The sequence below is a fragment of the Mustela nivalis genome, assembly GCF_964662115.1.
Source record: "Mustela nivalis genome assembly, chromosome: 18".
Classification (NCBI taxonomy): domain Eukaryota; kingdom Metazoa; phylum Chordata; class Mammalia; order Carnivora; family Mustelidae; genus Mustela; species Mustela nivalis.
Genome location: NC_139037.1, coordinates 13,304,436 through 13,319,111, shown reverse-complemented (window position 1 = coordinate 13,319,111; position 14,676 = coordinate 13,304,436). Strand labels below are relative to the sequence as shown.

General features: G+C 42.3%; 1 protein-coding gene across 1 annotated transcript; it reads left to right on the top strand.

Moving 5' to 3' along the window:
* The first annotated feature begins 478 nt into the window (after positions 1-478).
* Positions 479-12,711, top strand: TAT (tyrosine aminotransferase). Its single transcript, XM_082712334.1, has 12 exons — positions 479-724; positions 1,330-1,576; positions 1,705-1,809; positions 4,859-4,926; positions 6,257-6,415; positions 6,613-6,751; positions 7,149-7,201; positions 8,423-8,575; positions 9,201-9,329; positions 9,667-9,750; positions 10,503-10,601; positions 11,518-12,711. Exons 2-12 carry the CDS (start codon positions 1,342-1,344, stop codon positions 11,656-11,658), a joined length of 1,365 nt encoding a protein of 454 aa, XP_082568460.1. The 5' UTR covers positions 479-724; positions 1,330-1,341; the 3' UTR covers positions 11,659-12,711.
* The last annotated feature ends 1,965 nt before the right edge of the window (positions 12,712-14,676 follow it).

The following is a 14,676-nucleotide window of genomic DNA, read 5'->3' as shown; positions in this document are numbered from 1 at the left end:
AGTTTGTTGTGACTTGAAGTAGAACCTCCTGGACCAGGAAAGGAAGACAAGATGTAGGAAGTAAAGAAACAGGCTGCAGAACAAATTGTAAACCTGACCCCTTCAGTGTTTTGAAAACCTCTGAAATTATGTATCTGTGTATCTATCTTGTATCTATGTATTTTGTCCTCTGCATACCTACCTATGAATCCATCTTGGTGAATGATAAAAATGGCCAAATCATGACCACTCCCTACCCCTGGAAGCAAGAATAGAGCTTACAGAGACCAGGGTACAAGGAACGACTCTCACTTTTTACCTTAAACGTTTCTGTGCTGTTAACTTGTTACTGGGTTGTTTCGGATCAAAAGCGATTTAATAAAAATTGCCGACTGTAATCATAACTGATCCTCTGACAGTCCTCTCAGACGTCTCACAAAGTGTCCAGAAAGAGTTAACACAGAGAATTCCAGATGTGAGGACAAACTCCTGATTTGCTGGTGGGGTGGGGGAAGGGTTCGAGGTGAGAAGCCTCAGAAATGAGGAGGGGAGTGGCGGGAGGGCTGGCCACCTCGATTGCACCCTAACCAATAGCACAAAAGTTCTGGGCCCAACGCCCATATGTGCAGACTATTTCAGGAGTCAAGAACAGCACCTGAGGCCGTTGTCACTGTAACCTGTGAAAGGACACTAAGAGAGCTTCCAGGTTTCTCTCCTTAGAGGCTGTTTCTCCTTTAGCTGGAAGGTAAAATCTCAAGCCTCAGCTAATCTGGGGGTGGTAACTGGGATGTAAGCTTTTTTTCCCTCTATGGTGTATTGACTTCTTTTCCACAGGGCAGTAAGATGCTTATGGGACAGGACTTTATTTTTACTGATGACAAGATTAATGCTAAATTTCTAACCACGTGGAATTGTTTTTCCTGGTTCTTCTCTGCAGAGGGCAAGACACGGTCTGTTGAAGCATTAGGGAGATTCTTGGGTAGGCTTTGCTTGGAAAGGAGGCAACACATAATCTTTAACGGTTTCACAGTTTTCATGTCATTTCCTTTCAGTTGCACCGAGAGCTGTTAAAATTTTACAGGCATTAGGGCTGCACACAGCAAATCTCACAGTAGATAAGTATTCAATGGAACGGTCTTTGCTAATGTTATACAGTGGGTTCTTGCTTTGTCTTCTATCTCAGCAGGTCTTAAAATTCCCCTCATTCACAAGAAAACATGAGAAATTTGGCAAAAGAAGGCAGTTTGAAAAGAGATGCTTAGTGAAATCACTCTGATTTGTAGGCCCAAATATGGCCCCTCAGGATGGTGCTCTGTTGCTAGAGTCACAGGGACCTCCTTTTTCCCATAGGCTCCACGAGTGATGGACCCGTATGTGATTCAGATGAACGGCAACAGCAGCCTCCCCTCCGTTCTGGATATGCATGTCAACATTGGTGGGAGAAGCTCCTTACCAGAAAAAAGGAAAGGCAGGAAGGCCAGATGGTCTGTGAAGCCTTCAGACATGTCCAACAAAACTTTCAATCCCATCCGGGCCATCGTGGACAGCATGAAGGTGAAGCCAAATCCAGACAAAACCATGATTGCTCTGTCGATTGGTGAGTTGGGGGCTCTTGGGTGAGGGGCGATCACTGTTGCTTACAGCTGGTTGGAGAAGATGGGAATAGAGGTGGAGTCTGAGCACTGGGCATGGAAAAGTAACATCTTTCTTTTCTCCCATGAAAAGGTGACCCTACTGTGTTTGGAAACCTGCCTACAGACCCTGAAGTTACCCAAGCCATGAAAGATGCCCTGGACTCGGGGAAATATAACGGCTATGCCCCCTCCATCGGTAAGCTTCTCCTGAGACTCTAACCAGTGGCTTCCAAATCTTTAGTGCCCTTCTATTAGGAATAAATTTCGAGCGGTTCTCCTTGCTTCCTTGATGCACAGTTCCCAAGGAAAGGCTAAAATGCAGTGGTCGTTCGGATTTGGGGAACGCGATCTCAGAATGCTTAAACACAGCCAGCAAAGTCCAGCTTCTTTCCTCGCTTCCTCTGGCACGCGGAGCCCTCCTCTAAGCTTCCTTCTTCCTCAGATTGCACTCCTATCCTATCACTGCTAATTCTAATAGGAACGCCTGGGGTGTCATTGCAGCTGCTTGCTTACTGAAGCCTCCAGGTCCTAAATTAATTTACTTAATGCATATGTAAATAGCTTCTTGGCTTTATGTCCCCTTCTCCGTACATATGGCGATTATTTTAACTTGAGTTCTAACCACATTAAATGCTGTTTTAAATGTCTCGGGTGAAAGAGATAAAAACAAACTAGAATATAAAGAAGGGGTTTTCCTCCTGAAGATGAGAAGGTTCTTTCTGACAGAAAGAAATATTCCTATGTAGGTGGTTTTAAAATATAAGTTTTAGATGTACAGCTATATAATATAATATAATAAATTTATATACTACAAAGTGATCACCACCACAAGTCTGGTTACGGTCCGTCACCATACAGTTGACCTCTTCACCCATTTTAACCATTCCTATTCTTATTTATGTTTAACTGTCTCCATCTATTAAACATTTCCACATCAAGCATTGTAATAAAATCCGTGATCCTTTGGCTTTATTTCAGTGTTGCCCATCTCTCTATTATGTGCACCTAGCAACATATTCTTCTCTAAAATTATTTTTATTTTTTGTTTGAATACAGTTGACATACAGTATTACCCTAGTTTCAGGTGTTCAACATAGTGATTCAACATCTCTGTATGTCATGCCGTGCTCACCACAGCGTAGCGACCATCTGTCTCCATATACCGCATTACAGTATCATTGACTGTATTCCCTGTGCTGTGCCTTCTATCCTCATCACTAACTCATTTCATAACTCGATCCCCTTGTCCATTTTTCCCCATCCTCCAGCCCATCTCCCTCTGGCAGCCATCAGTTCGTTCTCTGTATTTATAGGTCTGATTTAGCTTTTTTGTTTGTTTGTTCGTTCATTTGTTTGCTTTTTCGATTTGACATGTAAGTGAATTTGTCTTTCTCAGCCTGCCTTATTTCACTTGACCTAATACCCTCTAGGATCCATCCTTGTTGTCACAGAGCCAAGCCGTAATTACATATTTCTAATGCAGAATACAAGTCCAGTTTCATGCTAAAATAGAATTTTTTAAAAGATTTTATTTTTATTAATTTGACAGAAAGAGAGCAGAAGCAGGGGAGCAGCGGGTAGAAGGACAGAGAGACGCAGGCTCCGTGCTGAGCAGAGAGCCTGAAGTGGGGCTCAATCCCAGGACCCTGGGATCATGACCTGAGCCGAAGGCAGAGGCTTAACCGACTGAGCCAACCCCGTGCCCCACTAAAATAGAATTTTATTTTATTTTATTTTATTTATTTATTTTTAAAGATTTTATTTATGTATTTGACAGAGAGATCACAGTAGGCAGAGAGGCAGGCAGAGAGAGAGGGAAGCAGACTCCTTGCGGAGCAGAGAGCCCAATGCAGGGCTCGATCCCATGACCTTGGGATCATGACCTGAGCTGAAGGCAGAGGCTTTAACCCACTGAGCCACCCAGGTGCCCCTTAAAATAGAATTTTAAAAATACTTCAGAGAGGTCTGAGGGACAAAACTTTTAGGTTTGTTTTTTACGCTTTTTAAAGTTTCGTACAACAAAAATTAAAAAAAGGGGGAGCCAGGTTGGCTCAGTCAGTTAAACCCCTGCCTTTGGCTCAGGTCATGATCTCAGGGTCCTGGCTCGAGCCCTATGTTGGGCTTTCTGCTCAGCAGGGAGCCTGTTTCTCCTCTCTCTGCCTGCCTCTCTGCCTACTTGTGATCACTCTCTCTCTCTGTCAAATAAATAAATAAAATCTAAAAAAAAAAAAGACTAAAATGTGATCATAAAACAATTTATAACTTTTATACCCAAAATATTAGGGAACTGATTCAACCTGAAAAACCAGAGCCAATTCTCCATGTGACAGATATTCAAAGGATATGAACATTTCCTGCCAAAAGAAATACAGATCATAATGTATATATAAGAAAATGCTCTTCCTTATGAATACTTAAGGAAGTGCTGATTTGTATAACTTCAGAACATTTATTTTTATTAAGTGGAACATTATGAAATAGTGTATCTGGACTTTCTGAGTGGAGGTGGAATCTTTATGGAAAGCAATTTTGTAAAAGATAATTTATATCATGGTAACTCTACCTCATGTTTGTAAGCCAACATTTGGAAATATTGTTCAAGAATAGAATGTAAAAGAAAAATATTGTGCAAAAGCACAAATAGGTATATCATATGATCTAAAAACTTAAAAGGGACCCAGTGTATTGAATGCATCGACTGTAACTTTTCAAAAAATATAGTGCCTGGAAGGGATATAGAAATAATCTGAATCCTGCTTTTTTTTTTTATGAAAAATAAAACATAATCACAGTAACCAAGATGGTGCAGAGTATTTTATGGTTTGGAGAGTTCTCCTTGTTATTAATCATACATTTGAGCTTTTTTTTTTTCTTAAGATTTTATTTATTTATTTGAGAGAGAGAGAGAGAGACACTGAGACAAAGAGAGAGAGAGAGAGCAGGAGCAGGCAGAGGGAGAGAGAGAAGCAAATTCCCTGCTGAGCAGGAAGCCTGATGTGTGCTAAGTCCCAGGACTTTGGGATCATGACCTGAGACGAAGGCAGATGCTTAACTGACTGAGCCACCCAGGAGCCCCCATACATTTCAGCTTATTATAAAAATGTAAAACATAAAGTCAATCTCCTTTCTCTGTGGTGGCTGAGAGCTAACCTGAATAGCACGTACTCTAAGCAGGAGCAGAAGGTCGCAGGAAGCCCTCTTGGCTCTCAGGCATAGTGGTCAGCTTCTCCCATCTACACTTTCAGGCTACTTATCCAGTCGGGAGGAGATTGCTTCTTACTACCACCGGCCAGAGGCACCCCTGGAAGCTAAGGTAAGTCTTAGACCATGTATCAGCTCTGAAGCAGTACTGCAGTATTGGGCAATATGTATCTTCTTCCTTGTTTCTGTCCCACAAGGAATGAGGGTTTGGGGGGGGGAAGGTGTGGAGAATTTCCCTTTGGCAATTTGAGGACTTCTCATATAGTGAAGTTGCCAATCCATGGTTATATACATATATATTTAAATATTTTCTTTATTTATTTGTCAGAGAGAGAGAGAGAGAGAGAGAGAGCAAGCAAGCACAAATAGGGGGAGTGGCAGGCAGAGGGAGAGGGAGAAACAGACTTCTTGCTGAGCAGGGAGCCTGATGCAGGGCTTGATCCCAGGACCCTGAGATCATGACCTGAGCTGAAGGCAGATGCTTAACTGGTTGTGCCACCCAGGCATCCCCTAATCCATGATTATATTTAATGTCATTACAATATGATGATGATGTCATTACAATACAACTTATGTGGTCTCCTGTCTTAAGGAGCCTCAAAGGACTCTGAGTTCCCCCTACATTTGATTCTTCACAAAAGTTCATTAAAAAACAATAATTCATGAACACCAAATAAGTAACATTTAAAAAAATTTTACCAACAGGATCTTTTCTTAAGTTTGTAACTTCCCTCTTTCTCCTGAGGTCCACTCATTTGGGAAGATCAATGTACTATGGCATATCAAATTGATGGCTGTGCCAAGTTTAAATGTCCCTCTCCCTCTATTGTATATTCTGTGTGGTTGACGTTTCTTAACATAAGAGGGGCCCTCAGTCTATATTTCAGAGAAGAGTCAGGCTTTAAATTTTTGGTCAAAATAACTAGCCAAGTGAAAAAGTCCAAGGTCAAAATGATCTCTCATGGAAATCTCTGAGTCACAGCTGCTATGTCCTTTTTAAAGTCATTTACTTCCTTTTTTTTTTTTTTAAGATTTATTTATTTAGTTGAGAGAGAGAGAGAGCAGGGAAGGGCAGAGGAAGAGGGAAAGAGATAATCTCAAGCAGACTCTCTGCTGAGTGTGGAGCCTGACTTGGGGCTGGATCCCATGACCCTGAGATCATGACCTGAGCTGAAATCAAGAGCCAGATGCTTAAATAACAGAGCCACCCAGGTGCCCTCAAGTAATTTACATCTTTTAAGTGGTCAACATTTTCAACATTTAGATATAGATATACATAAACATTAATTTCTTTTAATTTTGGCTTAGTATAGTCCTTTATTACTTCACTTAGAACTTGTAAAAGTAAGTTTATTCTTGCTTGCCACTCACCCATTGGATAATCTCTTTTCTTCTGTTGCTGTTGGAACTCCTAACAAAGTGAGCCTTTTATTTCTTTTCAGGATGTCATTCTGACTAGTGGCTGCAGTCAGGCTATTGAACTTTGTTTAGCTGTGTTGGCCAACCCAGGACAAAACATCCTAGTTCCGAGACCTGGTTTCTCTCTCTACAGGACTTTGGCTGAATCGATGGGAATTGAGGTCAAACTCTACAATTTATTGGTAAACAACTTTTTAATTTTAGACCCAAGTGCTCAATTATTATGTCGTAATAATATATGACAATTATCTTAGCACAGAAAGATCTGGAAGTGGGTGGTGGAGGCCACAAACACATTTTATTTAGAAGACAGTGTTAGGTGAAGGTTACCCCTGAATTTTTCAGAATCATCTTGGTCTCACCCTTTCTTCCTCCCTAGCCAGAGAAGTCTTGGGAAATCGACTTGAAACAACTGGAATCTTTGATTGATGAAAAGACAGCTTGTCTCATCGTTAACAACCCATCAAACCCCTGTGGGTCAGTGTTCAGTAGAAGTCATCTCCAGAAAATTCTGGCTGGTAAGTCCATTAGACTTCATTTGACAGGAGCAGATATGGGAATGGAATCCTTTAACTGTTTCCTGGAATGAGAAATGGGGGATAGAAAGGGGGAGCTCCACGGGGTTTCCCAGTGAATAACATGCCACTGGAAAGGTAGGACTTGTCTACAAGGAGAAGAAGGCAACACTTGCCCCTGCACCATTCCCCTCTGCGGAAGAGAGAGTTTGAAATATCCAGTTGATTAAATGGAAAATTTAGGCTCTGTACCCTCGAAGAGTATAAGAAGAGTGTATAGTTCTTAAAGAGGAAAACAAAACACACAAACATGGAATGCAAAATAAAACAAGTCCAGGTGAATATTAATTGCTTAGGCAATTCACAGTAAATGATTTCAGCCCATTTCTCTTCTTTTCAGTGGCTGCAAGGCAATGTGTACCCATCTTAGCTGATGAGATCTACGGAGACATGGTAAGTCTTGGGCAGGATATATCACTACAGTAATCTCAATTCCAAATTATTTCATGGGACCTTTAGCATCTAGAATAACCAGAAGTAATTCTATAATTGCTAATCATTTCAGTACAGCAAATCAGTATCCCTGCACTCTTAAAAGTATACATAGATTGGGGTGTCTGGGTGGCTCCATCGGTTAAGCATCTGACTCTTGATTTTAGCTCAAGTTGTGATCTCAGTTTTGTGAGATGGAGTCCTCTGTCAGGCTCCACTTTGGGTGTGGAGTCGGCTTGAGATGGTCTCTTTCCCTCTCCCTCTACTCCTCCTCCCCCCACTTTAAAAAAGCATACATATAGATCTACGACACCTTAGCCAATTTTCCAAAGTCCAAAAAGCTGAAAATCTGAAGATTTTTGAAATTCATTTGGTGGAAAAACCTGACTTGACCTGATACAAAGATATTTGAAGATTTTTGATGTATCTCACTTACAGATCTATATATTTGTCAAAAATGTAGGGAAAGGTCGGGGCATCTGGGTGGTTCAGTGGGTTAAAGCCTCTGCCTTCAGCTCGGGTCATGATCCCAGGGTCCTGAGATCGAGTCCCACATCAGGCTCTCTGCTCGGCAGGGAGCCTGCTTCCTCCTCTGTCTCTGCCTGCCTGCCTTTCTGCCTACTTGTGATCTCTGTCAAATAAATAAATAAAATCTTTTTAAAAAAAAAAATAAATAAAAAATGTAGGGAAAGGGACAGAGATGTTAATCTGCTTGATTAGGAGTGCTGTTCCCGACTGCCTTTGGGGTGTTACGTAACATATGATACATGTGCTACATAACGTCTCCAAAATCCAAAAAATTCTGCATTCTGCAACAAATATGGGCCCAGGAATTTCAGACAAACAGTTGTGGGCCCCCATTTTACTTTTAGATTTCTAATTCCAACAGGCATTCATTCCCTAGAGCAAGCTTCATTGAGTTATACATATACATATTCCTGGGCCGGGGTCAGTGTCCTCACTGTAGGCTTCCTTTAATCCAGACCAGACACCAGGTGAAATATCTTGGGACAGTCTCCTTTGAAGCCTCTTGGGCTCCCATTCATGCTTTGGGTAGGATGAGCCCAGGAATCCAAGGCCCCGTCCCTAGTTATACAAAGTAAAGGGTGGGAGGGTGGGAGGCATGGGATCTGGAGGAAAGTAAGCCAGGAGACAACTCGAACAAGCATCTACTCTCCTCAGGTGTTTTCGGATTCCACATTTGAGCCTCTGGCCACCCTCAGCAGCAACGTGCCCATCCTGTCCTGTGGAGGTCTGGCCAAGCGCTGGCTGGTTCCTGGCTGGAGGTTGGGTTGGATCCTCATTCATGACCGAAGAGACATTTTTGGCAACGAGGTAAGAACAATTTGGTGAAATGGTACTTCTAATTTAGTATATATGTATATATTTACTTTGCACGCGTAGTGGTTAGGAGGTGATTTTTTTTGTTGTTGTAGTGTTTTGGGTTTTTTTTTTTTTTCTTTCTCCTTGGTCCCGTAGTTCTGAGTGCCTGGAAAAATGCTGGTAAAGAGAGTACTAGTTATTCCTTTCCAAAAATCAGTTTTCCTGTACCTGGCTCTGTGAAGAAGTTCCATCCGCTTCTAGTTTTCAGACCGCAAAAAAGGAAACAATAGTGGTAATGATCCCTGGTGCTATTTGCAGGCTTACTATGTGCCAGTGTTCAAAATACATCATTTTAATTTAATCCTCCCAGCACCCCAATGAGGTCAGGATTAGTATCATCTGCCTTTTATGGCTGAGAAAAGTGAGGCACTAAGACATTGTAGCATTTGCCCAGAGTCATACAGGAGGTATGTGACAGAGCTGGGCTAAAACCCAAGCGGTCTAATCCAAGAATGCCACTAGGCACCATCGCTTCTTCAGAGATGTAAAGCCTGATTAAAAAGAATGGTCAGAACAAGAATCCCCAAAGCTGGAATGCTTAAGGAAGGCTAAATAATCTGTTTGCGGGGCACTTTAGATCCGAGATGGGCTGGTGAAGCTGAGTCAGCGGATCCTGGGACCCTGCACCATTGTCCAGGGAGCTCTGAAAAGCATCCTGCATCGCACCCCTCAGGAGTTCTACCACAACACCCTGAGCCTCCTGAAGGTAAGCGCAGCCCGTGGCCTTCCACTCTGGCAGGCAGGGAAAGTCACCAGAGGAATTAGGGATCATGGGTCCTCATTTCTGGAGCAGTGTTCCATGACGGGGCTTCCAAATCAGGAGGTGGCATCAGTGTAACCGGCCACCTGACATTTCTCTCATTTCTGGTACTTCACTCAGCTCCTGGTTGAAAGCTTCCGGGGATAAGACTTTTTCTTGTTGACCCTTTATGCCAGGAGAGCAAACTTAGACTCCTTGCCTTCGGTGTGGGTTCTACTTTTAATGACTTGGTTTTCTTTCACTTACATTTTGTCCCTTGACATCTTCCTGCCTCCTGTTACAGTCCAATGCTGATCTTTGCTATGGGGCATTGGCTGCCATCCCTGGACTCCAGCCAGTCCGCCCTTCCGGGGCCATGTACCTCATGGTAAGTATGTGGGTGGCGGGTAGTTGGTATAGGGCAAACAAGCCAGTCTTCAGCACTCACAGAGACAACCAACTGAGCTTCCGGGCCAGGCAGTTTAGGAATTCCTTATTCTAAATTGCCCACTAACATGATTTAACCTCAGTGTTAAACAACAACAACAACAACAAAACACCCTTTAAAATGACTTCTTAATTCCTTGATTCAGAAAATCATTTTATGGGTAGATACAGGGAAGACAGAAGATAGAAATAAGAAAAAGAAAAGACACAAATAAGAGGCTTTCCACACCATTGTACTTTTCAACTAGGAATGGTACTGGTTCCCTAGGAGTGTGTGGGAATATATGGGAGTTTTGTTTGTTTGCAGAATGCCTTATGGCAGCTGTGGGGAGATGCTCTTGGCATTTTTGTGGACTGGGGATACTAAGTATCTTGCAATAGGTGGGATTGTTCCATGCAATCAAGAATTGCCTGGCCTGTAATGCTTTTTAGAGAAATACTGGCATTCTGTTTGCAGCTCTCATTTATCATCATCCAGGAAGGAACTCTTCAAAAAACTTAAATATTAATATAAATATAATTCTCTCTTCCCTATGAAAAATTCCATGACCTCATAAGTGTTAGAACTCTTAGTTTTCAGTAGTGGCGTTCCAAGATACTTTGTAGAGCAGTCCCTACCTTAATTTCTAGCATAGGGAGTTGGTCTGTTTTCCCTCCTTCTGATAAATTTGCCTCTCCCTGTTATTGGTATAGGTTGGAATTGAGATGGAACATTTCCCAGAATTTGAGAATGATGTGGAGTTCACGGAGCGGTTAGTTGCTGAGCAATCAGTCCACTGCCTCCCAGCAACGGTGAGTGCTTATGTCTCTCCTCAGGACATTCTCAACTGTTTCTAGAGCCTCAGGAGCTCTCCCTGAGCTGGTCTTTAACCTGATTTTTATTTATTTATTTATTTATTTTTTTCCCCAACAAAGTGTATTCTCATTTGATAAGATTTAAACTGATGTGTCTCATGGCCTCGATTTTAAGATGTGTTTCTTCCCCATCATTATCCCATCTGTACTGGGGAGAAAAGTTGTGGTGGAACATTTTAGGTGAGGGGAGACAAGCCTGTCCCACAAGTCCCTTTCAAGACGAATTAACTGTTATAGACTTAGCACCTCAATGATGGTGTCCACTGAGAAAAGAAGCAGAACCAAAATAAAACAAAAACATTTATTGGGTGTCTCAGAATTGGAATTCGGGGAGCACAGATTGAAACAGCAATCCAAATAGTGTCCTTCCACTCCCCACCCTCCCCATCCCCCCGGAACAAAAGTCAAGGGTTTTTAAAGACAAAAGGAAATGCTTATATTTATTGTTTATAGAATTTTGATTGGTGGCAGAAAACTAATCTTGGCTGAATATAATTTGTTACTAAGGCTATCACTGAGCAAAGACTCTTATACAGCAAGTTGCAGGAAGGAGTACATAAGAATTCTGGCTGAGTCCTTGTAAGATTGGTGGTTTGGCCCAGTTCAAAAGTTCATGGATTCACCAGTGAAGAGGTGCCTAAAGTCCATCTTCTTAATAACCTCCTGGGTCCATTTTAAAACCCCCTGACATAAGTTACCCCATTTCATTTCACCTTCCATGGTGGAACTGAGCAAACCGACAGCTCTGAGTCCATGACGTCACTGCTTTCTGCTGATTAGGACCCTGATCATTTTAGGGAGGTTTAGTACAAGATTCAATTGCTACAAAAATAACAGGCTCTTATCTCTGCAGTGCTTCGAGTACCCGAATTTCTTCCGAGTGGTAATCACGGTCCCCAAAGTGATGATGCTGGAGGCCTGTAGCCGGATCCAGGAGTTTTGTGAGCTGCACTACCATTGTGCGGAAGGGAGCCAGGAGGAGTGTGACAAATAGGCCCAAGTCCATTCTCTTGAGTATGTGTCCCATCCAGGGAGGGCTGGACTGGGCGTTGCTATTCCTAAAGTGGAATCAGATGCCCCTACTGGGAGAGGGGCCTCAAAAGCAGATCAAGGATTCAGAATTGCTCCTGCTTTCCCCCCAACTATGTCCATGTACACACACCGAATCCCAGGTGCTCCTCTCACTTTGCTCTGCTGGAGTGACTCACTAATTCAGGAATCTGCCCCCTCCTGTAGGACTTCCTCCTTTTTCCCTGAGAGTACTAGGTGAGCAAAATTTACCAGAAACTGGTAGAGACAAGAAAAGTAAAAAAAGCTCATGATGAGAGAAACAAAAGATTGAGAGAATTTGTGCCCCCAAACATTTCCTCATACTATAAGTAAGAGCACACTCTTTCCAGTCAGGTCTGAGGCCCAACTCTGTTACTGCTTCACTTCAGGTATACTTTGCTTTATGCAATAGAACTATAAACGAAAGAAGTTGGGAACACATATATTTCATTAATTACATTTTAAACACAGTAGGAAAATTTTCTAATTTGAAGGATCCCTTAGAGAAACTTTCTTGTTGATTTTTTAAAAGAATTATTGATTGTACAGGGCACCTGGCTGGCTCAGTCGGTAAAGCATGTGACTCCTGATCTTGGGATCATGAGTTTCAGCCCCACTTGGAGTGTATTACATACATACATACGTAAATAAGTAGAATTATTGATTTAAAGGTAATCGATGAACTTTCTAAATTTAGATGTGTGTACATCAGGGTTTCTTAAAATGAGGGCACATCTATATGGAAAAAAAAAAAAAAAGGAGGAATCATAGGACCTTCCCAAAATACTGTGGTGTAAGGGCCAGAAAGATCCTCACTTATCATTTTTATGGAATCATTGCTTTTTCTGTAAGGTTAATATTGATTTATTCATATATATATTATATTATCTTTTCATATATTTTCTAAGAAACATTTATATTGACAAGATCCTTTATTTTGTCAAGAGCATAAATTATTGTTTTCTTTTTTTAAAAAAAATAAATTTTACTAAGTATGCTCTTTTGTGATGTGGTTATTCTCCTCTGTGGGGAATTCCTATTTCCAGGTGCTGTTCATTGTTCAGTCTGATTGGTGCATTCTAGGCTTCATTTGTTTCTTTGTCCATGTTCTGACATTGGGAATTACTTAAGAAACACTATTCCTGAAACATCTTATTTGGGAGTTCAACTTTTGGCTTCCTACTTAAAAACAAGGCAAACCAAGAAGCAACATTATAAACCTCTGACCTTTGACTTCCCACTTCCTACTTTTTTCGGACTCCCAATCTCTGGTGCTGAATTCCTATGCTCTAGATCCACTAACCACTCACCGATGAATGAAACTGAGGGGGTTATTGACCCAGGGAATGAGAGGTATGAGATGTCATTCATTATGGGCCTCTTGCCTGCAAATCCTCTTATGCCCAATTGACAAGTTTTTTTCCTCATGACCTCCCTTAAAGGAAAAAGCATGAAATTATCTTGCAAGGTTGGGGGCAGGGGTATACTATAATCAGTCTGGAGATTACTCACTAAGAGAAATTTTCCTTATCTAGAAGAGGAACTTCAGGTCTCAACCCTGCCAGTCACACCCGTTCAATTTCCTTTACAAAAATAAACATCAAAAGTCCATATTTAGTGAGTTCCCATTAGAATTTACCTTATAAATTTGTCAAATCCAAAGGGAACATAAAACAATTGAGATGATAAAGATATGTTTCCTGTATGCCACCAATGCCAATAATTTTCTTAAAGTACCCGGTTCCTCTTTTCCTATACACCCCTGGCCCCAACCCCCAAAAGATCTCTGTCCAGAACTATACAGGAAGACTTGGTGGTTTACACAAGACATTTTATCTTAACATGTGCATATAATTCTAACCAGTTTACTGATTTCTACTCAGACGTCTTAAACTTCCAACTTAGTGTCTACATTTTGATAGAGGAGTCAAGGAAATACTCAAAACATTTAAAAAAAAAAATACATGCACACTGAGCAATTTCAGAGGATGCAAACAAACAAAAAGCCAAAAACATTTCTCTTGCCCGTGTCCTTCACCCACCCAGTCTCGTGTCCCCTGAGGTAATCAGTTAGCAGTTGCTGGCCCATTCTTTGAGATTATTCTGTGTATAGGTAAACATATGTGTGTGTGTGTGTGTGTGTGTGTGTGTGTGTGCACGTGCGCGCGCTAAGTTTTCCTTTCTTCAAAGTATTACCCAACTTTGTAATTCAGCTTCCTATGGAAGACAAGTAAGGGGTATTTCTAAGGTGTCCGACACCTCCTGGATGTTTAGATAAAAAGAAGTCCTGGGCGGGGCTGCTTCCAAACAAGATTAAAATTCCCCCAGGAACAGCTTTCCAGAGCGCTCTCGGGGGGAGGGCCGCAGGAGAGACGGAGGCCTCGGAGCGTCTCAAAAAACACTGCATTTAAGTCTGTGAATTCACCTTTCATGCAAGGCCAGAACACCGCCTATCGGGTAACTGGCAAGTACCACACAGCTGGTCCCACAACACACCCGACCCCACACCCTAAAAACCAACAACGCCCTAACCCGGCAGGAGTGGAGTCGGGTGAGGAGAAACCCTCGCTGCGCAGGCGCCGACGCACGTGCGGGGCGCCGTGCAGCTCAGGGAGCATGCGCCATCGCGGGCTCCGTAGCGTCGCACAGGGCGCAGGCGTAGACGCTGAGAGGACTTTAGCTGGCGCTGGCTTTTTCTTGTTTGGGGGCTTCGGTGTTTCCTCCTGCAGCTTCTCTCTGGGACCCGCGCCCTGTGGAGAGATTCTCTTCTTCGTTTTGTCCCCTGTCTGGGCCACATTTGGCGGGAGACGTCCCGGAAGTTGACACATCTCTAGGTATTGTAAACACCTGTTAAGTAAGTGAAATGTGCATTTTTCTTTTCCTCCCTCTGGGCCAATCCCAACAAGTCCGATGAGTTGTGATACAGAAGCAGAAATTCTCCGTAGCTCTTGTTAGCTGACAA